A 19562-nucleotide genomic window follows, 5' to 3' on the forward strand; every position below is an offset into this window, starting at 1 on the left:
AGGGACGTTTCAGCCACACTCCACTGCCCGGTGCTCCTGTCCCCTCTTTCACTCTGGGGCTAAAGCGCTGACCTCATGCTTGCCAAGCTCCTCTCTTCTCTCTGCTGGTCCTTCCCTCCAGGGACCATGCGCTTTACCATGACAGCCCAGGGACGTTTCAGCCACACTCCACTGCCCGGTGCTCCTGTCCCCTCTTTCACTCTGGGGCTAAAGCGCTGACCTCATGCTTGCCAAGCTCCTCTCTTCTCTCTGCTGGTCCTTCCAGAACCACTCCGCTGTTCGTATGAAAGGACAGCTTCAGGCCAAGTGGGGTTTTTTGCAGTGAAAGCCAGTCTTATGTAATCCTTTGTAAATTTAAAGACCTACCATTAACATTTTAAGGTAAATTCTTTTCTTCCTGGGGTAAAATGATAATGAGAGGATATGCTTGGTTTTCTGCTCTTTATTACCAATAGTAAAATCCTTAGAAAACCTCATAAGTCTGAAAGGAGCCCTTATTATAGGCACAGGAGAATTCAGGAAAAGCTGGGAGAATACCTTGCTCTCTCAGTGGATCAGGGAGTGGAAACATCCGGTCAGATAGAGGAAAAGACGGTGATAGGGAAAAAGAGAGTAGAGCCATCCATCCAGTCAGAAGGTCTAAAGAACAGATAAGGAAGGGAGAACTAGAAGGTGTCAAAGTCCTAAGGTCAGGACTTTTTTCCTGAGGTCAAAGGTGTCCTAATTCTCTTCCCTAAAACTGTCCTCTTATCCAGTCACCCCCCTGCAGTGCCGGCTCCCTATTTATGTCCCCCTGTATCTGCTGGAGCAGCCCTAACCCCTCACCTGCCAGTCTTTCCATTATATAGAGGAAAATAGTAATAGGAACAACAATAATTCAATGTGCATGATTGAGTGGTGACTGTATATTAAGATACTGTATGTTCTAAAAGTTTTACAGGTATTAACTCACAAAAGCCCAACAAGTTAGTTCCTAATATTACTCCCATCCTAACAGATATTAACACTGAGGCACAGAAGTTATTTGTCCAAAAACACATTGGTAGTGAATTGCAGAGAGTCGGACATGACTGAGTGACTGAACTGACTGAACTGAGTGTATCAGACTCTCCATTAGGATTCAGATACAATTTGTGGCTAAAGCATTGTGATATACATAGTGATTGGTATTACTGTGTATCAGTAATACTACTCTTCCAGGCTCTGAAGAGTTGAGGTGACTTTTGTGGGAGGTCTTCTAGCCACTGTGCACAGCTAACACGGTTGTGTGGGAAAACTAGCTTCAGGAAACTACTTTGAAAAGCTTTAGGATTATCTATACAGAAGCCCACTTCTGTCAACCTAAAATAGGCATGTCATCAGCAGTCAGCATAATGTTTCAAGTCACTGAAATCTCTCTTTTCCTTTTCAAGTTTTGCTCCAGACTACTACGACTGGGGACAACAAACAGCGAACAGCTTCCTGGCACAAGTAGGAACTTTACAACCAGACTCAATTCTGGATCCTGACAAACCAAGCCACGGGTAGCGTCAGTTAACAGTTTTACGGAAGATATGCCTCAGTTGAAACGTTTCAGAAAGACTAACTTAATGACAGCTGAATTTTTAGGGCATGTTTCCTTAAGAAATAGGACTTGAATTTGTTACAGGTTTCTGATGGCTCCATAGGACTAAGCAATAATTTAGATCGATAAAATCTTATTTTAGTACTAAAAAGTGAGCCTGGCTGCCTATTCCATGAGTATAATTTAAACTTTAAAAAATTCTGTACTTTTATAAAGATGTATTTTATATAACTTAATGCTAAAATATACTAGGATTTTTTGAGAATATTATTGCAATATACATCATAGTTTGCACAGACTTTTATGCATAATTCACTTTAAAAGTATACAGTATATAGTCTGATGGTTTTTTTTTTTTTAAAAAGGCTTTTGGACTAAAGTATTCCTCAGACCCTTACCTCGTCAGGTCACTAAGATTCTGTTAGATTCTAAGTATAGTTGACGTCTAGGAAGCTAATTGCAACTCACGTGTTGAAATTTATAATGCAGCAGAATGTCAGCAGACTACACAGTAGGTAGTTGGTTCCTTACAGTGTTGAAAAGCACAGATGGTTGGTTCCTCAAAGAATCTCTTAAATTTTGCCAAAATGTAATCTTCCTTTCAACAGGGTGCTGATGTACACACTTCAATACGTTGATAACGTTAAAAACATGGATAGAATTGACTTACACTATTAAACCTTCCCTTCTGTATTCAGAGATTTTTGCATAGTTTGTCAGCCCAGTGAATCTAATAGCCATTACCTCGAAACTTCAGTAAGACTGCACCTTTTCCAGCTTACTGAACATTTGTGACTGAACAAAGAAGTTCTTAAGAGGGGATGAATAACAGGTATCCCTGCATCTTTGAGCCAGAACATCTATGCGGAATTCTAACAGTTTTATTTTAGTTTCCAACCATATTAAAATTATACCCTTTGTTTTTAAATAGCTCTGAAAGCAGCCTACTGGAAGCTGCTTGTTTAAAAAGGTATTAATAGTAGCATTGCAATATCCTATAGCATGATGCCTGCCTTTTAAGTCATGGGAAAGGGCATGTTCCAGACAGCTCCTTGTAAGTTGTCTTTCATCTAAGTGAAGCACAGGTCATAAAAATAGTTCCCCAACCATAAGTGCCATTCTAAAGATCTCCAAGACTCTCTCTATATATATGGCCTGCAGGTATAAAACTGCCTGTAATTAGACGCTGTACATGGTTGTGTCAGGGAGGTTAAGTACTGAGGAAGTATTATTACCAAAGAGAAAGTACCATATTTTGGGACAGAGGGAGGGGCAGGTGAAAAGGAACTTAGTAAGTTCTGTCCTCATGGAGACCCATTTCTGATATCTTACTTCCCAGTTTGGCCTTCAGAAACAACTCATCTCTGGGCATTGACTTCATAGGGATCAAGTCTGCTTTTCTTACCCTGATGGTATTTAAAATCAGAATTTCAAGTTTTCAGGGGGTCACAATAGGGTTTTTCTTGTGTATGGGATACCTTCACCCTGCATAATCACACAACAACTTCTTTGCTTTCCAATATGTGGAAGAATTTGGGTTACATATTTAAAATAGTTACTGCCAGGGAAAACTCTACAGTGAAGCAAAATTTGCACTGATAATTCAGGTTGCCTTAAAATATTATAAGCTGTTATTCTAAATAGCTTTAAGAACACCCTACTTCTCATACTATTTTCGTTAATGATACTTAGAATTTAAAGGCAGACTCAGAAAATGCTTAAAAATCCTCTAAGTCATGCTTTCAGGAAGTACTGCAGTTCTTCAGTATGAGGTCATTGAAGGGTAGATATATATTTTAAAACAGTACTAAAATCATACAAGTCCTATACTCATCCTATGACATACAAATATTTTATTATTCTGTTGTTATTGCCAGGAAGATTGAAATACTCAGCATTAACTGATATTCTGTTTTTATGATTAAGCTGCTAGTATTATTTGAACTATTATTTTTATTGGAAAAGATAAAAATGTCCTAAGTGCCTGTTTTTCTCTTCCCTTTTAAAAGTAATGCTAAAGTACAATTGTAAACACATCTAGAATATAAAAAACTGTGATTGTAACAAACTCTCTCTCATAGTAAATGATCACTTTTACTCTGAAATGTTGCACGTATGGTATGGAAAGGAAAATTAAGTTTCCCTTAAATTTCTATTTACTTGTGCTGCCAAGTACACTAACAGCCCTACTCCTAGGTGAAATACTAAAGGTCACGAGAAGACAAGAAATGGAGATTATTGGTTCCAAAATACCCAAACATCCTCTTGTTTTAAGGCAACATGATGAAATTACCCCCTCCCCACCCATAATGTGAAAGTTTAAGAATGAGGTAGAGGCCATATCACCAAAAATTTTGTACCATCATTTAGCTAAGTCTGATTGAACACTAAAAGGCTGCATATTTCTTGTGCATCCACTGGAAATATACACAATAGGATTAATTATGGTGTTAACTGTCTAAAGAATGCCAACTGGTTTGTGTACAGGCAGACCTTGGAGATTGCAGGTGCGGTTCCAAACCACTGCAGTAAAGCAAAATACTGCACAAATGTGAATCACAAATTTGGTTTCCCAGTGCATAAAACGGATTTTCCTTGTAGGTCCAGTGGCTAGGGCTTTGCCACTGCAGTGGGTGAGGGTTCATTCCCTAGTCGGGGAGCTAAGACTCCACATGCCGAGTAGCCAAAAAACCAAAACATAAAAAACTGAAGTGATATTGTAACAAATTCAATAAATAACAATGGTCTACACTTTAAAAAAAATTACGTTTATACTTTTAAGTGTACAGTAGCATTATATAAAAAACAATGCACATACCTTAATTAAAAAATATTTTACTGCTAAAAAATGTTAACCATGATCTGAATCTTCAGCAAGTCATAGTAGTAACAAAGATCACTGATCACATGTTACCATGACAATAATAATGAAAAACATTTGAAATATTGTGAGAATTACCAAAATGTGACACAGAGACACCAATGCGGTTGGGAAAATGGCATCGGAAGACTTGAGCCACATAGGCTTGCCTCAGACCTTCAGTTTATAGAAAATGCGGTATCTGCAGTGCAGTTAACGTGAAGCACAGTAAAATGAGGTCTGCCTGTAGATATCTTTCATTGGCTTTTTTCCCTTTCTACAGTGAACCCATTTGAGCTGATGATGAAAACATCCAGTGTGTTCACACACAACCGTGGACTCTAAGAAGTTTTGATTCTGACAATAAACACACATCAATCACATTTAGCTATGCCAGTTCTTTCTTGAATATGTCAGGCAGTGTTAATGACTATGCTGGCTATTGTGTTTAGCTGCTTACATCAGGCACACTTGCTAATGTATCCCCAAATTTTCTCTTTATCAAAATCCAAAAGAACTGCTCTTTGTTGGCCTTGAACAATTAACCCTATTTAAGAGGAAAGGAGGAAGAATTAGTAAATCCTAGAGTGTGAGAAGTACTCTGAGAAGAAGGTTCTCATTTGCATTTACATAGTTATTACAAGAATATTGCTTTTACTTTGACAATAAAGATGAACTTGTATTAGAACTAAATGGGTCTAAATATTTGAAGCTGTCAAGATTTCCAAGAAACTTTAAAAAAAACAAAAAACTTGCTTTGCTTTAGATTACTGCATGATAAAATATAGATTAGCATAAGGCTGATCAAAGACACATCTAATATGTATTTCTAATTTTTATCCCATATAGGTGAGAATTTTGTTAATTAAAAGCATTGTTAACTGTGCGTAATATTAAGACTTTTCATAGTGCAGATGGAGGAGCTTTTGGAAATGATCAAGCTAAATAGTGGAATTCTCAGACTACAAACTGATTAAAGTGAGGACACATTTAACATTTTTTTAAGGGACAGTGAGGGTAAGGAAGTGGAATTAAGTGTTTATTCAACACTTCAGTTCAGTTCAGTCACTCAGTCGTGTCTGACTCTTTGTGACCCCATGAATTGCAGCACGCCTGGCCTCCCTGTCCATCACTTACTATGTGCTAAACCCTGGGCTTGGTATTTGTGGGTCCAGTCAGCACAGTCCTTACATTAACCCTGCTCTTGGGCCTAAGCAGGCATGTATGAAGAGCCCTTGCATGAAAGGGTCAAAATACCTGAACATCAGCTAATGTCATCCATGTGCTCCCAACCTAGGTAACTGTGTACATTCCCCATTCCTGTCACCCAGGTCCTCTGGGCCTGGGCACTGATGTGTGCTCATTCTGAGTTGGGGTTCTGAGACTAAAACCCCTACTTGATGACCTGGCAGCCAGAGTCCTTAGGTGCAAGCCCATTGACTCAAGAGCTCCTAATGGTATCTGCCTAGTTTCTCCAAAGCTGGGTTCCTTCCCTCTGTCCCTTGACCTGGGGCTGGATCTCTCCTCTGTTTTCCTTGCCATTATTCCTTCTTTAGCCTCCAATTCTGATCTGTTCTTTTGACAGGTCAGAGGCTGCCCTGCCATGTAGAATATTAGACTCTTCCATCTGTAGAACAGATTCTCCCTCTGAACTTTAAAAGCCCACTCCAAACTTGAGATGAGTGGGCTGATCTCTTCAGCTAGATCTGTGACCTGTTTCTTTTTAGCCTGTATGACCTCCAAAATCTGTCTCTTTCTCCACTGATTCCTGTCACTCTGATCCTTCTTGACTCTGACCCTCTATTTCCCATGAACCTTGCTAAGCTACAACAGTCCGTCCTGTCTCTTTGCAGTCATAAGTACCCTTAAAGGATTAACTGAAGTATAAACGGGGTACATTTAGTATAAACAGATGCTGCTTTACCAGCACCTTTCAGTTGATGCCACTGTATATCCCTTGGTGCATTCACTAGCCCAGAGTCTGGGCTTCAGGCCTGCAGACTGAAAACCTGTCAAAAAGAACAAAAAGAACACTTACCCATTTGGAGATACGGTCTGTGAAGGAAATCAGCATGGGTAACTTAAATAATAGAATGATGTGTGGTGAATGCTGACTCTGCCCTGACCAAGGGGTGGTAGGTAGATTGTTTTAATTGATTTTAATCGATCTGTGACAAATTGATGGCACTTTCAAGCAGACGCTAAGATTCATTCACAGTTGTTCAGTCGCTCAGTCATGTCTGACTCTTTGTGACCCCATGGACTGCAGCACACCAGGCTTCCCTGTCCTTCACTATCTCCCGGAGTTTGCTCAGATTCATGTCCATTGAGTTGGTAATGCCATCCAACCATCTCATCCTCTGGTGCCCCCTTCTCCACCTGCCCTCAATCTTTCCCAGCATCAGGGTCTTTTCTCATGAGTCGGCTCTTCGCATCAGGTGGCCAAAGTATTGGAACTTCAGCTTCAGCATCAGTCCTTCCAGTGGTTTGATCTCCTTGCTGTCCAAGGGGTTCTCCAGAGTCTTCTCTAGCACAATTAGAAAGCATCGATTCTTCAGTACTCAGCCATATTTATGGTCCAACTCTCACATCCATATATGACTACTGGAAGAACCACAGCTTTGTCTATACAAACCTTTGTCAGCAAAGTGATGTCTCTGCTTTTTAATATGCTAAGTTTGTCATAGCTTTTCTTCCAAGGAGCCAGTGTCTTTTAATTTCATGGCTGCAGTCACTGTCTGCAGTGATTTTGGCATGGAGGGTACCTTCTCCACTAGACAAGTTTCTATGTTACCTATTCCTCTTCTATTAAAATACAGTTGATTACTGAACATTATGAAGGTTAGTGGGGGCTGAGGCCCAGAGAGTCAAATCCATGTATAACTTTATAATCAGCTCTCTCTAGCTGTAGTTCCAAATCTGTAGATTCAGCCAACCGCACATTAGGTAGTGCTGTAGCCCCTATGTATATAATGAAGAAAACCCACGTGTTTCCAAGTGGACTCATGCAGTTCCAACCCATGTTGTTCAGAGGTCAACTGTATTCTTTCTCTGGGTGTATTCTTATGATAAACTAGATATAACCCAGTGAGGTTACGGAATTCTTAAGTTACCTGAAGGCAGGGATATTTGTTTTGTTCACTGCTATATGTCCAGCTCCTACAAGAGCGAGCAAATACTCAGATCCTGTTATTCTGACAAGTTATTGGGGTTTTTTAAGGTGACTTTTTACACTTGCATTTTTATCCACTGCATATAGATTTTATAAGTTTAATACTCATTTAAGGGCCCCTCCCTGTTTTTTCATGAATCTTTGACAGATATCTAACTTTTGTACAAAGAATCCATAATGGAATAAAAAAGAAAGTAAGGATTGTATAGCAAGATCATTCTGAAATCATTCTTAGAAGCTGAGTCTCAACTGCATGTTCTGTCTCTTTGTCCTTACCTGTTTGGGCACTGGCAAATAGAATACTGATGTGATTAACACAGCAGGTAGTAAAAAGTATATTTTTTATCAAGTGAAGTATAAAAAGGACAGTGACATATTGTGGTTAAAAGTGCAACCCTCCAAACACTTGAGGTGGTCAGAGTTTTAGCATCATTCATATGTTAAAGGATTTTTTTTTCTTTGAAGCGTTAATGGAACAAATAAGAACAGCTTTAAAAAGTTATTTTAAAGGGGTGTGGGGAAAGACTGAGGGGACCACTGTAATAGCTATTAAAACCGAGGCCCTGAGTAATTAAAACAATGTGAAACAGGTACAGGAGTAACAGACCAATGGAATAGAGAACCTAGAATTTTAGATATGATTACACATAGCATCTCAAACTAGTGAGGAAAAGATGCATGGTGCTGGAATAACTGGGTAATCACTTGGGGGAAAAATAGGTTGGATACTTAATTTGCACTTTATACCAGGATACACTACAAGGAATCAAAATTTAGATCTAAAAAAATAAAACCATGAATGTTCTAGAAGAACATACAGATGAACTATTGCTGTGAACAAGGCATTCTTAACTATCAAAGTCCAGAAGTCACTAAAAAAATCAATAAATTAGACTGCATAAAATTTTTTTTAAAAATCCATGACAAAACCACCATAAGCAAAGTCAGAAGACAGACAACAAATTGGGGGGAAAAAGTGTACAGCTTCTTATAGACAGAGGATTAACAGGGGTGTGCATGCTCAGTAGTGTTCAACTCTCTGCGACCCCATGGACTGTAGTCCACCAGACTCCTCTGTCTATGAGATCTCCCAGGAAAGAAATGGGTTGCCATTTCCCTCCGGGGGATCTTCCTAACCCAGGGATTAAACTCACATCTCCTTGCATTGGCAAGTGGATTCTTTACCACTGAGCCACTTGGGAAGCCCCCAGAGGATTTATATCCCTGACAAATAAAACACTTTTAGAAATTGATAAGATCAATAGTGCAGTAGAAAAATGGGAAAAAGATACAAACACAAAAGGAAATTATACAGATAAACAATAAACCTTAAACAAATGAAAGGTAGTAAGCCTTACCTGTGATAAGGAAAAAACTAAAACACACTGATATATAATTTTGCAGCTTATCAGGATAGCAAAAATCCAACATTTTAATAATACTCATGTTGGTCAGGTTGTGGGCAAGCAGGCATTGTTTTAAATTGCACACAAGTGTCATCTGGTAACCATCTCCTGTGGAGGGCATATACTAATATTTTTCACAATTACAAATGCACATGGTCTTTGACCTAAAAATTCCATCTGCAAGAATTTAGACTATAAGTACATATTTACATATGTGTAAAATGACATATAGAATGTCTGGAAACAATCCAAATGCCCATTAATAGAAGACTGGCTAACTAAACAATTGTACATTCAAATGTTAAGTGTGAAGTGTGAATGTTGCTCAGTCGTGTCCAACTCCTTGCGACCCTATGGACCATATAGTCCATGGAGTTCTCCAGGCCAGAATGCTGGAGTGGGTAGCCTTTTCCTTCTCCAGGGGATCTTCCCAACCCAGGGATCAAACCCAGGTCTCCCGCATTGCAGACGGATTCTTTACCAGCTGAGCCACAAGGGAAGCCCAAGAATATTGGAGTGGGTAGCCCATCCCTTCTCCAGCAGATCTTCCTGACCCAGGAATCAAACCAGGGTCTCCTGCATTGCAGGCGGATTCTTTACCAACTGAACTATGAGGGAAGCCCTGTACATTCATATAATGGAATAATAAGCAGTTACCTTAAAAAAAGAAGAGTGATTAAGTTATCCATTGACATGGGAAGACTGCCAAGAAAAACTAAGTGAAAAAAAGCAAACAGTATGTATATACCACCGCTCTTTGGGTAAAAGTGAGGGATAAAATGAGACTTTCCATTTGTATTTGTTTGTATATGCCTTAAAAATGTATAGATGGAAATATAAGAAACCAAGAACAGAGGTTATTTGTGGTAAGGACGGGGGAAGGATGTGCAGTATGGAAAGTCAGGCCAAAGTCAGAAAGAAGACATTCCACTGTATAGCTTTTTATATTTTTTGGTTTTTGAACTATGTGAATGTATTAGTTATTTAAAAAATTAAATAAAATATATTTAAAAACCTTTATGAGATTCAGTACAAGTCAAAAGATACTAAAAGCTCCCCAAGTTTTAGTTGATTGGTAATAAGCCAGTTTCTAAAATAACACAAATATACCACATTCTGAGCAGTTTCAAGTTCTAGTCCCACAACCTAGAATATGAATGTGGACAAATTACTTAGCCTCTCTTCTCCTCAGTTTTCTGATTTAAAAATAGAAAAGTTAATTGTACCTACCTGCTAGGGCTCCTGAGAAGATAAATAACCCATGCAAAGCCCTTCAACAGTGGCTGCCAATGCTTGCAATTATGATTTTAAAAAGGAAACAACCACAGACTACTTATTTTCTCTCTTCTCTACCAATTATAACCAAATTTTCATCTCATAAAAGGAAACATTTAAAAGGGGTTTAAAAAAAAACAGGATAGGAAGATTGCAGAAACATTTACTTTAATTCACATTTTCTGTAATCTTGTGGGTACAACAGCAAATCATTTGGAATTCTGTTCAAAATCAAAGCTACACCTGTAGATGTTACTTCAAATAGAATACACATAAACCTGGTATGTGTCTGTGTTGTTTTTGTTTTCCCAAATAATTTCCATGATACCATGCACCCAGTCTGTGTATTTTGGTGAATAGCTATGGTTTCTGCAGGTACTTCAGTTTGCAAAACTGCTGGGAGGCTTACTGTGAACTGTTCCCAAATTTCCAGGTGAAGGCAATGCTGATGGAGATCAAAATAGCTGTCCTTGTTTATATACAGTGGCACCTAGGTAAAGTTGGAGAATATGGCACAGTGTTTCACAGACATACAGAGATTACAAGTGTTGAACAACTCACAACGTTAAAGTGTCAAAATAAAACACTTGACTTATCAAATTTCAAAACTGTAAAAAACCATTCTAATAGTCTGTCTCATCCTCCTTGTAATCTAAGAATCAACACAAGAGAAACATTTAAGTTTATCAGTTTTAATACAGAGAATTTCTAATTTACACAGATGTCACTTAAGGGGGGGAAAAAAAAACTCACGCTACTAAAGGAAGGAATATGTTCCTTCTCTTCATTTTCATTACTTTGTCAGCTGGTACAATCATTTCTGTCAAGTTATATTATCAAGTGCTGGATTTTAAAATTAGGTGATGAGATAAAGACAAAATGCCAAGAGGTATTGCCATCCAAGCATTGTCACAATGCAGTCGGTACTGTAATATCACTTCACAATAAAAAGTAGGAGTTGGAAAAAAGTTTATATCACAGGGATCATAAAACATCACCAGGCTCACAAAACAGAGATTTCTATCACATTCATTTAAGAAATACACACATACACAAAAATGTAGGTTCCCCCCCACAATCTCGTTTATGGTAAAGTTAATCAAATAGATTTCAGCTTAAGACTACTTCATTTGTTTATTTTCTTGATAGTGAAAGATCTGTTAAAACCTTTAAAAGAATTTTTTACCCTAACTAGACTTTTTAAGTCCTAGAACTCACTCTAAGACACAATTTTAACTAAGCTTGAAACAAATCACAGTAAAGAAAACAAATGGAAATGACCAAAGATTTTTTCCAGGAAATAGAACTTAAACAACAGCTTTTATCTTTAACTGGGAGAATGGTGAAGTAACACTACCAAAAAGATTTTTAAACTTACAGTAATAATAGACAAAGTGCAAAACATTCACATTTTCTTAGACTTTGAAAAACACTAAGAATAATTCTTATTAATTTACTAGCAAGATTACCTAGATATTCAACTTTTTAGACAAATTTACCTTAAGGTCCCCCTTTCCCACCAGACAGTACTTGTATCCCTAAAAATGAAAAGAAAAAGTGGAGGAGGCTCCAACCAAATCAGTCTGTTTTATTCAACAAAAATATACCACCACCACCATCAACAACATGAAAACTCCAGGTCTACAAGGGTTAGAAATTGGGTAAGAAAGTAACTAGTGAGCTCTTACTCCCCCCCAACCATATCCCTCCAAGGGATAGCTACATATGTTTAAAGGGGGGATGAACCAACTAAGCACAAGTATGCCACTAAACCACCAATGAAGACATTTCAGACTTTGGCAGGATAAGATGTGGATTTAAGAGCACTTATTTACTTCATAAAAGACTGATACCCGCATTACTTCTACACAGTTGCAACCTTCCAAATTAATCACATTATATATACACTAACACCTTTAACAATAATCAATATTTTAAATATTAAAGATATTTAAATCCAAGGCTTAGAAAATGACAATTTAGGACTTATAAAGTCATCTGTTGGTACAAGTTGCAAGTTCATTTATATACAAAGAACTAAAAAAGAAAAGGTAGGGAAAAAGGAAGCTTACAGAAGTATGAACTAACTATTTAAATACCAAAGAAAATCAAGTTGAGAGAGGATTGCATAGACTATAGTCAAAAATAAAATCCTTTAAAAATGCTTACTTTAAAATAGTAAGTTTTGTGTATATAATGTCTCCAACTGGTGTTAGAAATCCATATAATCCCATTCAAATTTTATCAATATGGAAACTGTTAAGTATTTATGCCATTTTTGTTTTCTTAACAAAAATTCCTAAAGTTGGAGTAGGGGCAAAGAGACACAAAACCAACAGAAACTGTTTTCTAGGTTCTCAGTAAAGAATCCCCTTGAGCCAGCCCACTGCAGGCACAGGAGATCTGGATGGGTAGCACAGGGGACAGTACTGATTCACCTTTGCTGAAGGTATTTATTCGCCTTTAGACCAAAACAGAACAGCAACAACAACAGCAAGTAAAAATCTTAAAACAAATTGAAGCCTTGGGGATTCTTAGGTAACTACTGTCATTATACATTGAAAGGGTCATTCGTCACGCAGACACTTCCCTATGATAGATGGTGACACACAGAGCTAGGCAAGGCTAAATACATTTAAAAATCATTGACAAATTTTTGTTACTGATACTGGCCCTAAGCATCATTTGCTCTCTAGCTCTCCTTTTCCATAACAGACTGTTAACAGTGTTACTCGGATGGAGACATAGACATTTTTAAGTTTGACTACTGGAAATAAAGAACAGAATAAACACAAAGCCAATTCTTTGTGAATTGCTGTTCAGAATATATTCAACAGATGGTAACACATGGAATTAAACACAGAATTAGTATAACTTACATGTTTTAAAAGTATATACTTCATTTATAAATATCTCTAGTTGATAATCTATTAAGAAGCATAAATATTCAAGTGAACATTTGAATTTTCTCTTTAAGAGCTCAGAATTCTTGAAGTCTGATTAGTCTCCTTTTGCTGAAATGTCCAAGACTAAAAAGGCTTCACACAGTCACTTTATGTCTCTAATTAGACATATAAAAGCCTCTATTACCTACTGTGTTGTAATAAAACTTTGAAATTCTGTAACTCTCTTATACTTGTAGAAAGCCTACAAGAGAAAAAAAAAGCATATTAGTACAGCTAATAGGATGTGTACACATTTCATATTATTGATGCTGTCATATGGACTATAATTTGAAAGCAAATTGAAAATAAAATAATGTTTCACTGAACAATGAAGCTTCCATTTTTTAAAGCATATGCTATAATTATTAAAGACTGGCAAAACAGAGCTGTAGTTTGTTACTTTTGATTTAGAAGGGGCAAAGTTACTTCCTGTTAGCAACAAATTCTAGATCAATGATGGGAACAGTGATATGATAATTCATTACAATAAAGAATCTCAAATCATTTACATTTGGCCTTAAAAATTCATTTTGCACTCTCCTCTGTAAATGTCCAATTCTTTCTTATTGCTCCCCAAACATGGATTTGTTTCAACACAAACACTGATCTGTTTTAACACAAAGGTGCAGATTCTATTTATCTGTCTACTGTTGAATCCCTGTGCCCTCCAGCCACCTGAATTTATTTGTTGCTGTTAGTCACTTATTCGTGTCCAACTTTTTGATCCTGTAGACTGTAGCCCACCAGGCTCCTCTGTCCATGGAATTTCCCAGGCAAAGAACACTGGAGTGGGTTGCCATTTCCTTCTCCAGGGACCCATGTTTATAGTGTTCAATAAATAATTACTGGCTGACTGAATGAATGAATAAAATACTTCTGAGCCCAAACTCAGAAGTAAAACTCTGAAATGGGAATCATTAAAAAAGAAATCCTATAAGCTCAATTATCCTTATGTACAATTCAGGTTTATACAATAAAAATCTAACATTTTTCTTTCTGTAACTTAAGATGATATAGAATACAGTACTGAGCCTTTATTTTTGTTTGTTTGTTTTTTTTCCTGTTATTCTCTTTATTCCATTAACAGATTAATTACAGATTTCTGTTTTTTTTTTTTTTGAGTGCCTTTAAGTACATAATAAGTAATAACTTTTCTTATATTGAGAGCTTAAGGTATGGTAGGCAATGTTCTGAGCCCATCACACATGTAATCTCATTAATTGTAAACAAAACAAAAAACTCTACAAAGTAGATAAAATTAATCCTGATTTTATATTTTAAGAACAGGGTGCATGCTAAGTTGCTTCCATTGTGTCGGATTCTTTGCGACCCTATGGACCACCAAGCTCTTCTGTCCAAGGCATTCTCAGGCAAGAACACTGGAGTGAGTTGCCATGCCCTCCTTCAGGGGATCTGCCCGACCCAGGGCTCAAACCCGTATCTCTTAGGTCTCCTGCATTGGCAGGCAGGTTCTTTACCACTACTGCTACCTGGGACGCCCATTTAGGAATACTGAGGCTTAAATAAATCAAGTAATTTTCTCAGGGTCACTCAGGTAGTGGGTAGGATTCTAACCAGCTCATCAGATCCCAGGACCATACAGCCTCTCAAAAAAAATCTATGTTCTCTATGGTCTCAAAAATATTTTCTTTATACTCTTACAAGCTGTAGATGAACAGAAAATGAATTCTTACTCAAATCCTCAGAATATTAGAGAAGTGAAAATGTTTATTAGGAGAAAATATGATTATTAAGCAAAATAAATGTGTAAAATCATTTTCTGTACCTCAAAGTACCCATTAAAAAAAAAAAAAAAAACTATCATGAAGATACGGTAGAGACCAAGGCCCTTAACTAAAGAAAAGAGAGCTCAGTAAAGAGCAGCAGTTGAAAAAAGTATGCTCAAAGTCTGATTTAGATACAAAACTGGGGAGTATCAGAAAACTCAAGGTTTTATACAAGCTAACATTTTACCAGGAGAGTACAGACTCAGCAGCATGGTGTGGGACCTGTCTCTGTGAAGATGCATCCAAGAGCTCACACGTTATGACACAGGAGGGAGTGCCCACACTCCCTGTTACTATTCTCAGACAGACACAGCATGGCTGCATCCATCTACTGCTTCACTGGTACTTCCAGAGAGACACTAAAATATGCTGTAAGACTCAACAGGTCACTAATCCCCTATCTATTTGTACCCAGGAAAATAAACCATTTGATAGAAATGCTGTAACTGTCAAAAATTGGCTGCTAGTGTAGGAAAGACATTTGCAGAGTATTCAAAATAAAGAAAGCACATTTCCCAGCATTCTGTGGCCAGAACCAAAAACAGCGCTCATTGTATGTCTCTGCCCACTAGCATTATGGACAAAGCAATGCTGCGCTGGGTGCCCTAGCTGAGGTAGGACTGTATTATATAGGTTGTTAGACCAAGAAAACTCCCAGTTCACATAAGAACGAGTGCACAAACTCCCCAAAGTATAACGCAATAATTGTGTGGTTAGTGCAACCAAAATCATTTACTATATAAATGAACTGATAATCAGGTGGAAGATACAATGAACAGATCTGATTAACAATTATTAAGAGTAACTGTAATATTTTTAAAGGAAAAAAATAAGAAATGTATAGAATACATATGAAGGAAACAATAAAACTTGATGAAGAGAAAAAAGAATGGCTAAATTTTGGTATGTCCATGTAACAGAATATTGGCCTATATTAAAAACAGTGTTTATATATTTGAAAATTGCTAAAAGAGTAAATCTCAGAAGTTCTTATCATAAGAAAATATTCTGTAATTATGTATGGTGATGGATGTTAAGTAGGCTTATTGTGGTGATCATTTTGCAACATATACCAATACCGAATCATTATGTTACACACCTGAAACTAATATAATGCTGTATATATCAGGTACACACTAAGGAAAAAAAGAATGCTTATGAAAAAATAATATTGGGAAATGATTACAACATAATGCCAAGTAAAGAAGGATAAGAAAGGATACAAAATGTGTAAGTAGTGAGAAAATACACATTAAAAATACAACAAATGTTGAAATAGTTCTAAGTGGTAGGCATATGGATGATTTTTACATTTATTTACTAAATTATACTTTCACATGGTTTTCTAAATTTTCTATAATGACCACGAATTACTTTAATAATTAAGGGGAGAGAAAGATGAATATTTTAAAAGAGCTTTAAAAGCAGATGGCTGTTATTTGTTTTCCCTGGGAGGATAAGGGTGATTAAATTAGGCTGTTCCTTATTTGTGTAACCATCCCACCCTGAGTATCATAACCCTTAAGAAAAGAAAGGTTTCTCACATCTAGACTAGTCATAAAAAAATGAGACAGATTTGTAAGTGCTGAACATATTAGAGCACTAAACTCCCAGTGGTGTCTGTAAATTACCATCACTACCACCCCTATTGCCATGGACTTGAGAGAGCATCTTGTAATTTTAAAAGTGTCACATGGAACCTTATTTTATCTTCATGTTAACTTCTTGGGAAAGATTTTTACTTATCTTCATGGTACAGAGAAAGGAAACAAACTGGAAGAAAGGAATGATGTACCTGAGCTCAAGCTGCCAGTAAATGGCAGCGCCAGGATTCCAGAATGCTAATATCTGACTGAGTCCAGTACTCTCTAGAGAGCAATAAAAGGTAAAACAGCCTCTGTGGAAAATTCTGAAAGAGATGGGAATACCAGACCACCTGACCTGCCTCCTGAGAAACCTGTATGCAGGTCAAGAAGCAACAGTTAGAACTGGACATGGAACAACAGGCTGGTTCCAAATCGAGAAAGGAGTACGTCAAGGCTGTATATTGTCACCCTGCTTATTTAACTTATATGCAGAGTACATCATGAGAAATGCCAGGCTGGATGAAGCACAGGCTGGAATCAAGATTGCAGGGAGAAATATCAATAACCTCAGACACTCAGATGACACCACCCTTATGGCAGAAAGTGAAAAAGAACTAAAGAGCCTCTTGATGAAAGAGAAAGAGGAGAGTGAAAAAGCTGGCTTAAAACTCAACATTCAGAAAACGAAGATCATGGCATCCAGTCCCATCACTTCATGGTAAATAGATGGGGAAACAATGGAAACAGTGACAGACTTTATTTTGCGGGGCTCCAAAATCACTACAGATGGTGACTGCAGCCATGAAATAAAAGATGCTTGCTCCTTGGAAGAAAAGCTATGACCAACCTAGACAGCATATCAAAAAGCAAAGACATTACTTTCCCGACAAAGGTCCTTCTAGTCAAAGCTATGGCTTTTCCAGTAGTCATGTACGGATGTGAGAGTTGAACTATAAAGAAAGCTGAGTGCCAAAGAATTGATGCTTTTGAATTGTGGTGTTGGAGAAGAATCTTGAGAGTCCCTTGGACAGCAAGGAGATCAAACCAGTCAATTCTAAAGGAGATCAATCCTGAATATTCATTGGAAGGACTGATACCGAAGCTGAAGCTCCATTACACTGGCCACCTGATGTGAAGAACTGACTCACTGGAAAAGACCCTGATGCTGGGAAAGATTGAAGGCTAGAGAAGGGGATGACAGAGGATGAGATGGTTGGCTGGCATCACCGACTCAATGAACATGAGTCTGAGTAAGCTCTGGGAGTTGGTGATGGACAGGTAAGCCTGGCTGCTGCAGTCCATGGAGTCCAAAGAGTCAGACACGACTGAGCAACTGAACTGAACTGAGCTAGAGAACTGAAGCTGGAAGGGCTGCATTTGTGAATATTCCTTATGAGACTGAGAGAAATTCTGAGGAAGTTGATATCTGGTTCTTTCTCAATTTAATTTTATTTAGATTTAAATATATTTAAAGAAGCAGATTCACAGCTACAGAGAACTAGTGGTGACCAGTGATAGAGAGGAAAGGGAAAGGGACAATATAGGGGTAACAAGTTAAAGGTACAAACTATTATATATAAAATAAACTACAAGGATACACTGTACAACACAGGAATACAGCCAACATTTTATAATAACTATAAACGGAGTTGTTGTTGTGTGTTGTTGTTTAGTCACTAAGTCATGTCTGTCTCTTGCAACCCACGGACTGTAGCCCGCCAGGCTACTCTGTCCATGGAATTTTCCAAGCAAGAATACTGGAGTGGATTGCCATTTCCTTCTCCAGGGAATTCCCTGACCCAGGCATCCAATGCAGGTTTCCTGCATTGCAGGAGGATTCTTTACCATTTGAGCCACCAGGGAAGCCCATGAGAAGAGTTCTCACCTTCCAAAAGCATTTAAAAGAGCAACTATTTCCTGTCGAGTGAGTTGGAAGCCTTTAGATGGGCTGTTCTCTGGAAGCTTTTGGATTTCTTTTTCAGAGAATAATATCTTCAGGGCAGTTCCTAAACCCTGAGTCTAAAGAAAATAGTGATAAACTTGCAGTTAAATTCACATAATAATTGCTATAAAGGTTTAAAGAAACATTCAGTCATTGTGATGAGAAGGCAGGAAATTCAAATGAACTGAACTTTTCACCAAAATATTCAACTATGCAAAATATAGTTTCTACTTCTCACAGATTATGCATATGATAAATTTATTGAAGCTGTTAAGGAAACCTGAAAAGTTTAACCCTTTTGGATACACATCATACTATTCAAAATTACTAAAATGCCATTTTTTTAACCAAGAAAATATCACATTAGGATTAAAAGTGTTCAATATGTAACCTTGAAAGCATTCTTTCTAGTCCCTAGCAATTCAAAACTTAGAAATCATTATAAGTTCTTAGTGATACCTACACTTAATAATTTCTCAATTATTAGCACTAGAGAAAAAGAAAAATCTGATTTCAGTGTAGTCACCATTAAAAAATATTCCATCTCCTGACTTTCTATGACTTACTATCATCTTTGTAAAAAGATGACAGAAAATATCACACAAGCCTTTTTACATTGAAATATATAGGGAAATGGGCCTGCTGTGCAGACTTTCCTATTTTGTGACTAGGGGACCTCCTTCTTCTGATCACTGATGCCAAGTCAGTGATTATAATTTGATAATTAAGTTTTTTATATGATTACATTTTATCTTCTAAATAGGTATGTAAAATACCAATACAATCTATTTATAATCATCCAACTTCAGAAATCTGATATTGTACCAACAGAAACAGATATAATAAAACCAAAATCATTAACCTAGAATAACAGAAAAAACAACCTAACACACATACATTAATACACACTAATTTTTTTCATAAATGAAATAGCAAAACCACACTTTGGATCTCTATTTTTTTTTTAATTTTATTTTATTTTTAAACTTTACATAATTGTATTAGTTTTGCCAAATATCAAAATG

The 19562-nt window shown here is 37.2% G+C and overlaps 2 protein-coding genes across 9 annotated transcripts in view; one reads left to right on the forward strand and one right to left on the reverse strand.

Moving 5' to 3' along the window:
- GPR137B (G protein-coupled receptor 137B) overlaps nucleotides 1-10020 on the forward strand; it is a 63842-nt gene extending 53822 nt beyond the window's left edge. Inside the window, 1 exon segment of the mRNA XM_019954140.2 lies at nucleotides 1413-10020. Coding sequence (XP_019809699.2) covers nucleotides 1413-1527 — 115 coding nt within the window. The 3' untranslated portion in view covers nucleotides 1528-10020.
- Nucleotides 10021-10428: 408 nt separating this feature from the next.
- Nucleotides 10429-19562, reverse strand: part of ERO1B (endoplasmic reticulum oxidoreductase 1 beta) — a 72221-nt gene continuing 63087 nt past the window's right edge. For 4 of the 8 annotated variants that reach the window (XM_070782296.1, XM_070782295.1, XM_070782299.1 and 1 more), the window contains 4 exons: nucleotides 18481-18614; nucleotides 13368-13424; nucleotides 11777-11815; nucleotides 10429-10767 (listed from right to left, as the gene is read on the reverse strand). In XM_070782296.1, the coding sequence (XP_070638397.1) occupies nucleotides 10752-10767; nucleotides 11777-11815; nucleotides 13368-13424; nucleotides 18481-18614 (246 nt within the window). In that variant the 3' untranslated portion in view covers nucleotides 10429-10751. Of the gene's footprint in view, nucleotides 11816-13367; nucleotides 13425-18480; nucleotides 18615-19562 lie in introns of all 8 variants that reach the window. The other 4 variants (XM_070782301.1, XM_070782297.1, XM_070782302.1 and 1 more) reach the window with 4 other exon arrangements.

Source organism: Bos indicus, chromosome 28, assembly GCF_029378745.1.
Source record: "Bos indicus isolate NIAB-ARS_2022 breed Sahiwal x Tharparkar chromosome 28, NIAB-ARS_B.indTharparkar_mat_pri_1.0, whole genome shotgun sequence".
In the NCBI taxonomy this organism is placed as follows: domain Eukaryota; kingdom Metazoa; phylum Chordata; class Mammalia; order Artiodactyla; family Bovidae; genus Bos; species Bos indicus.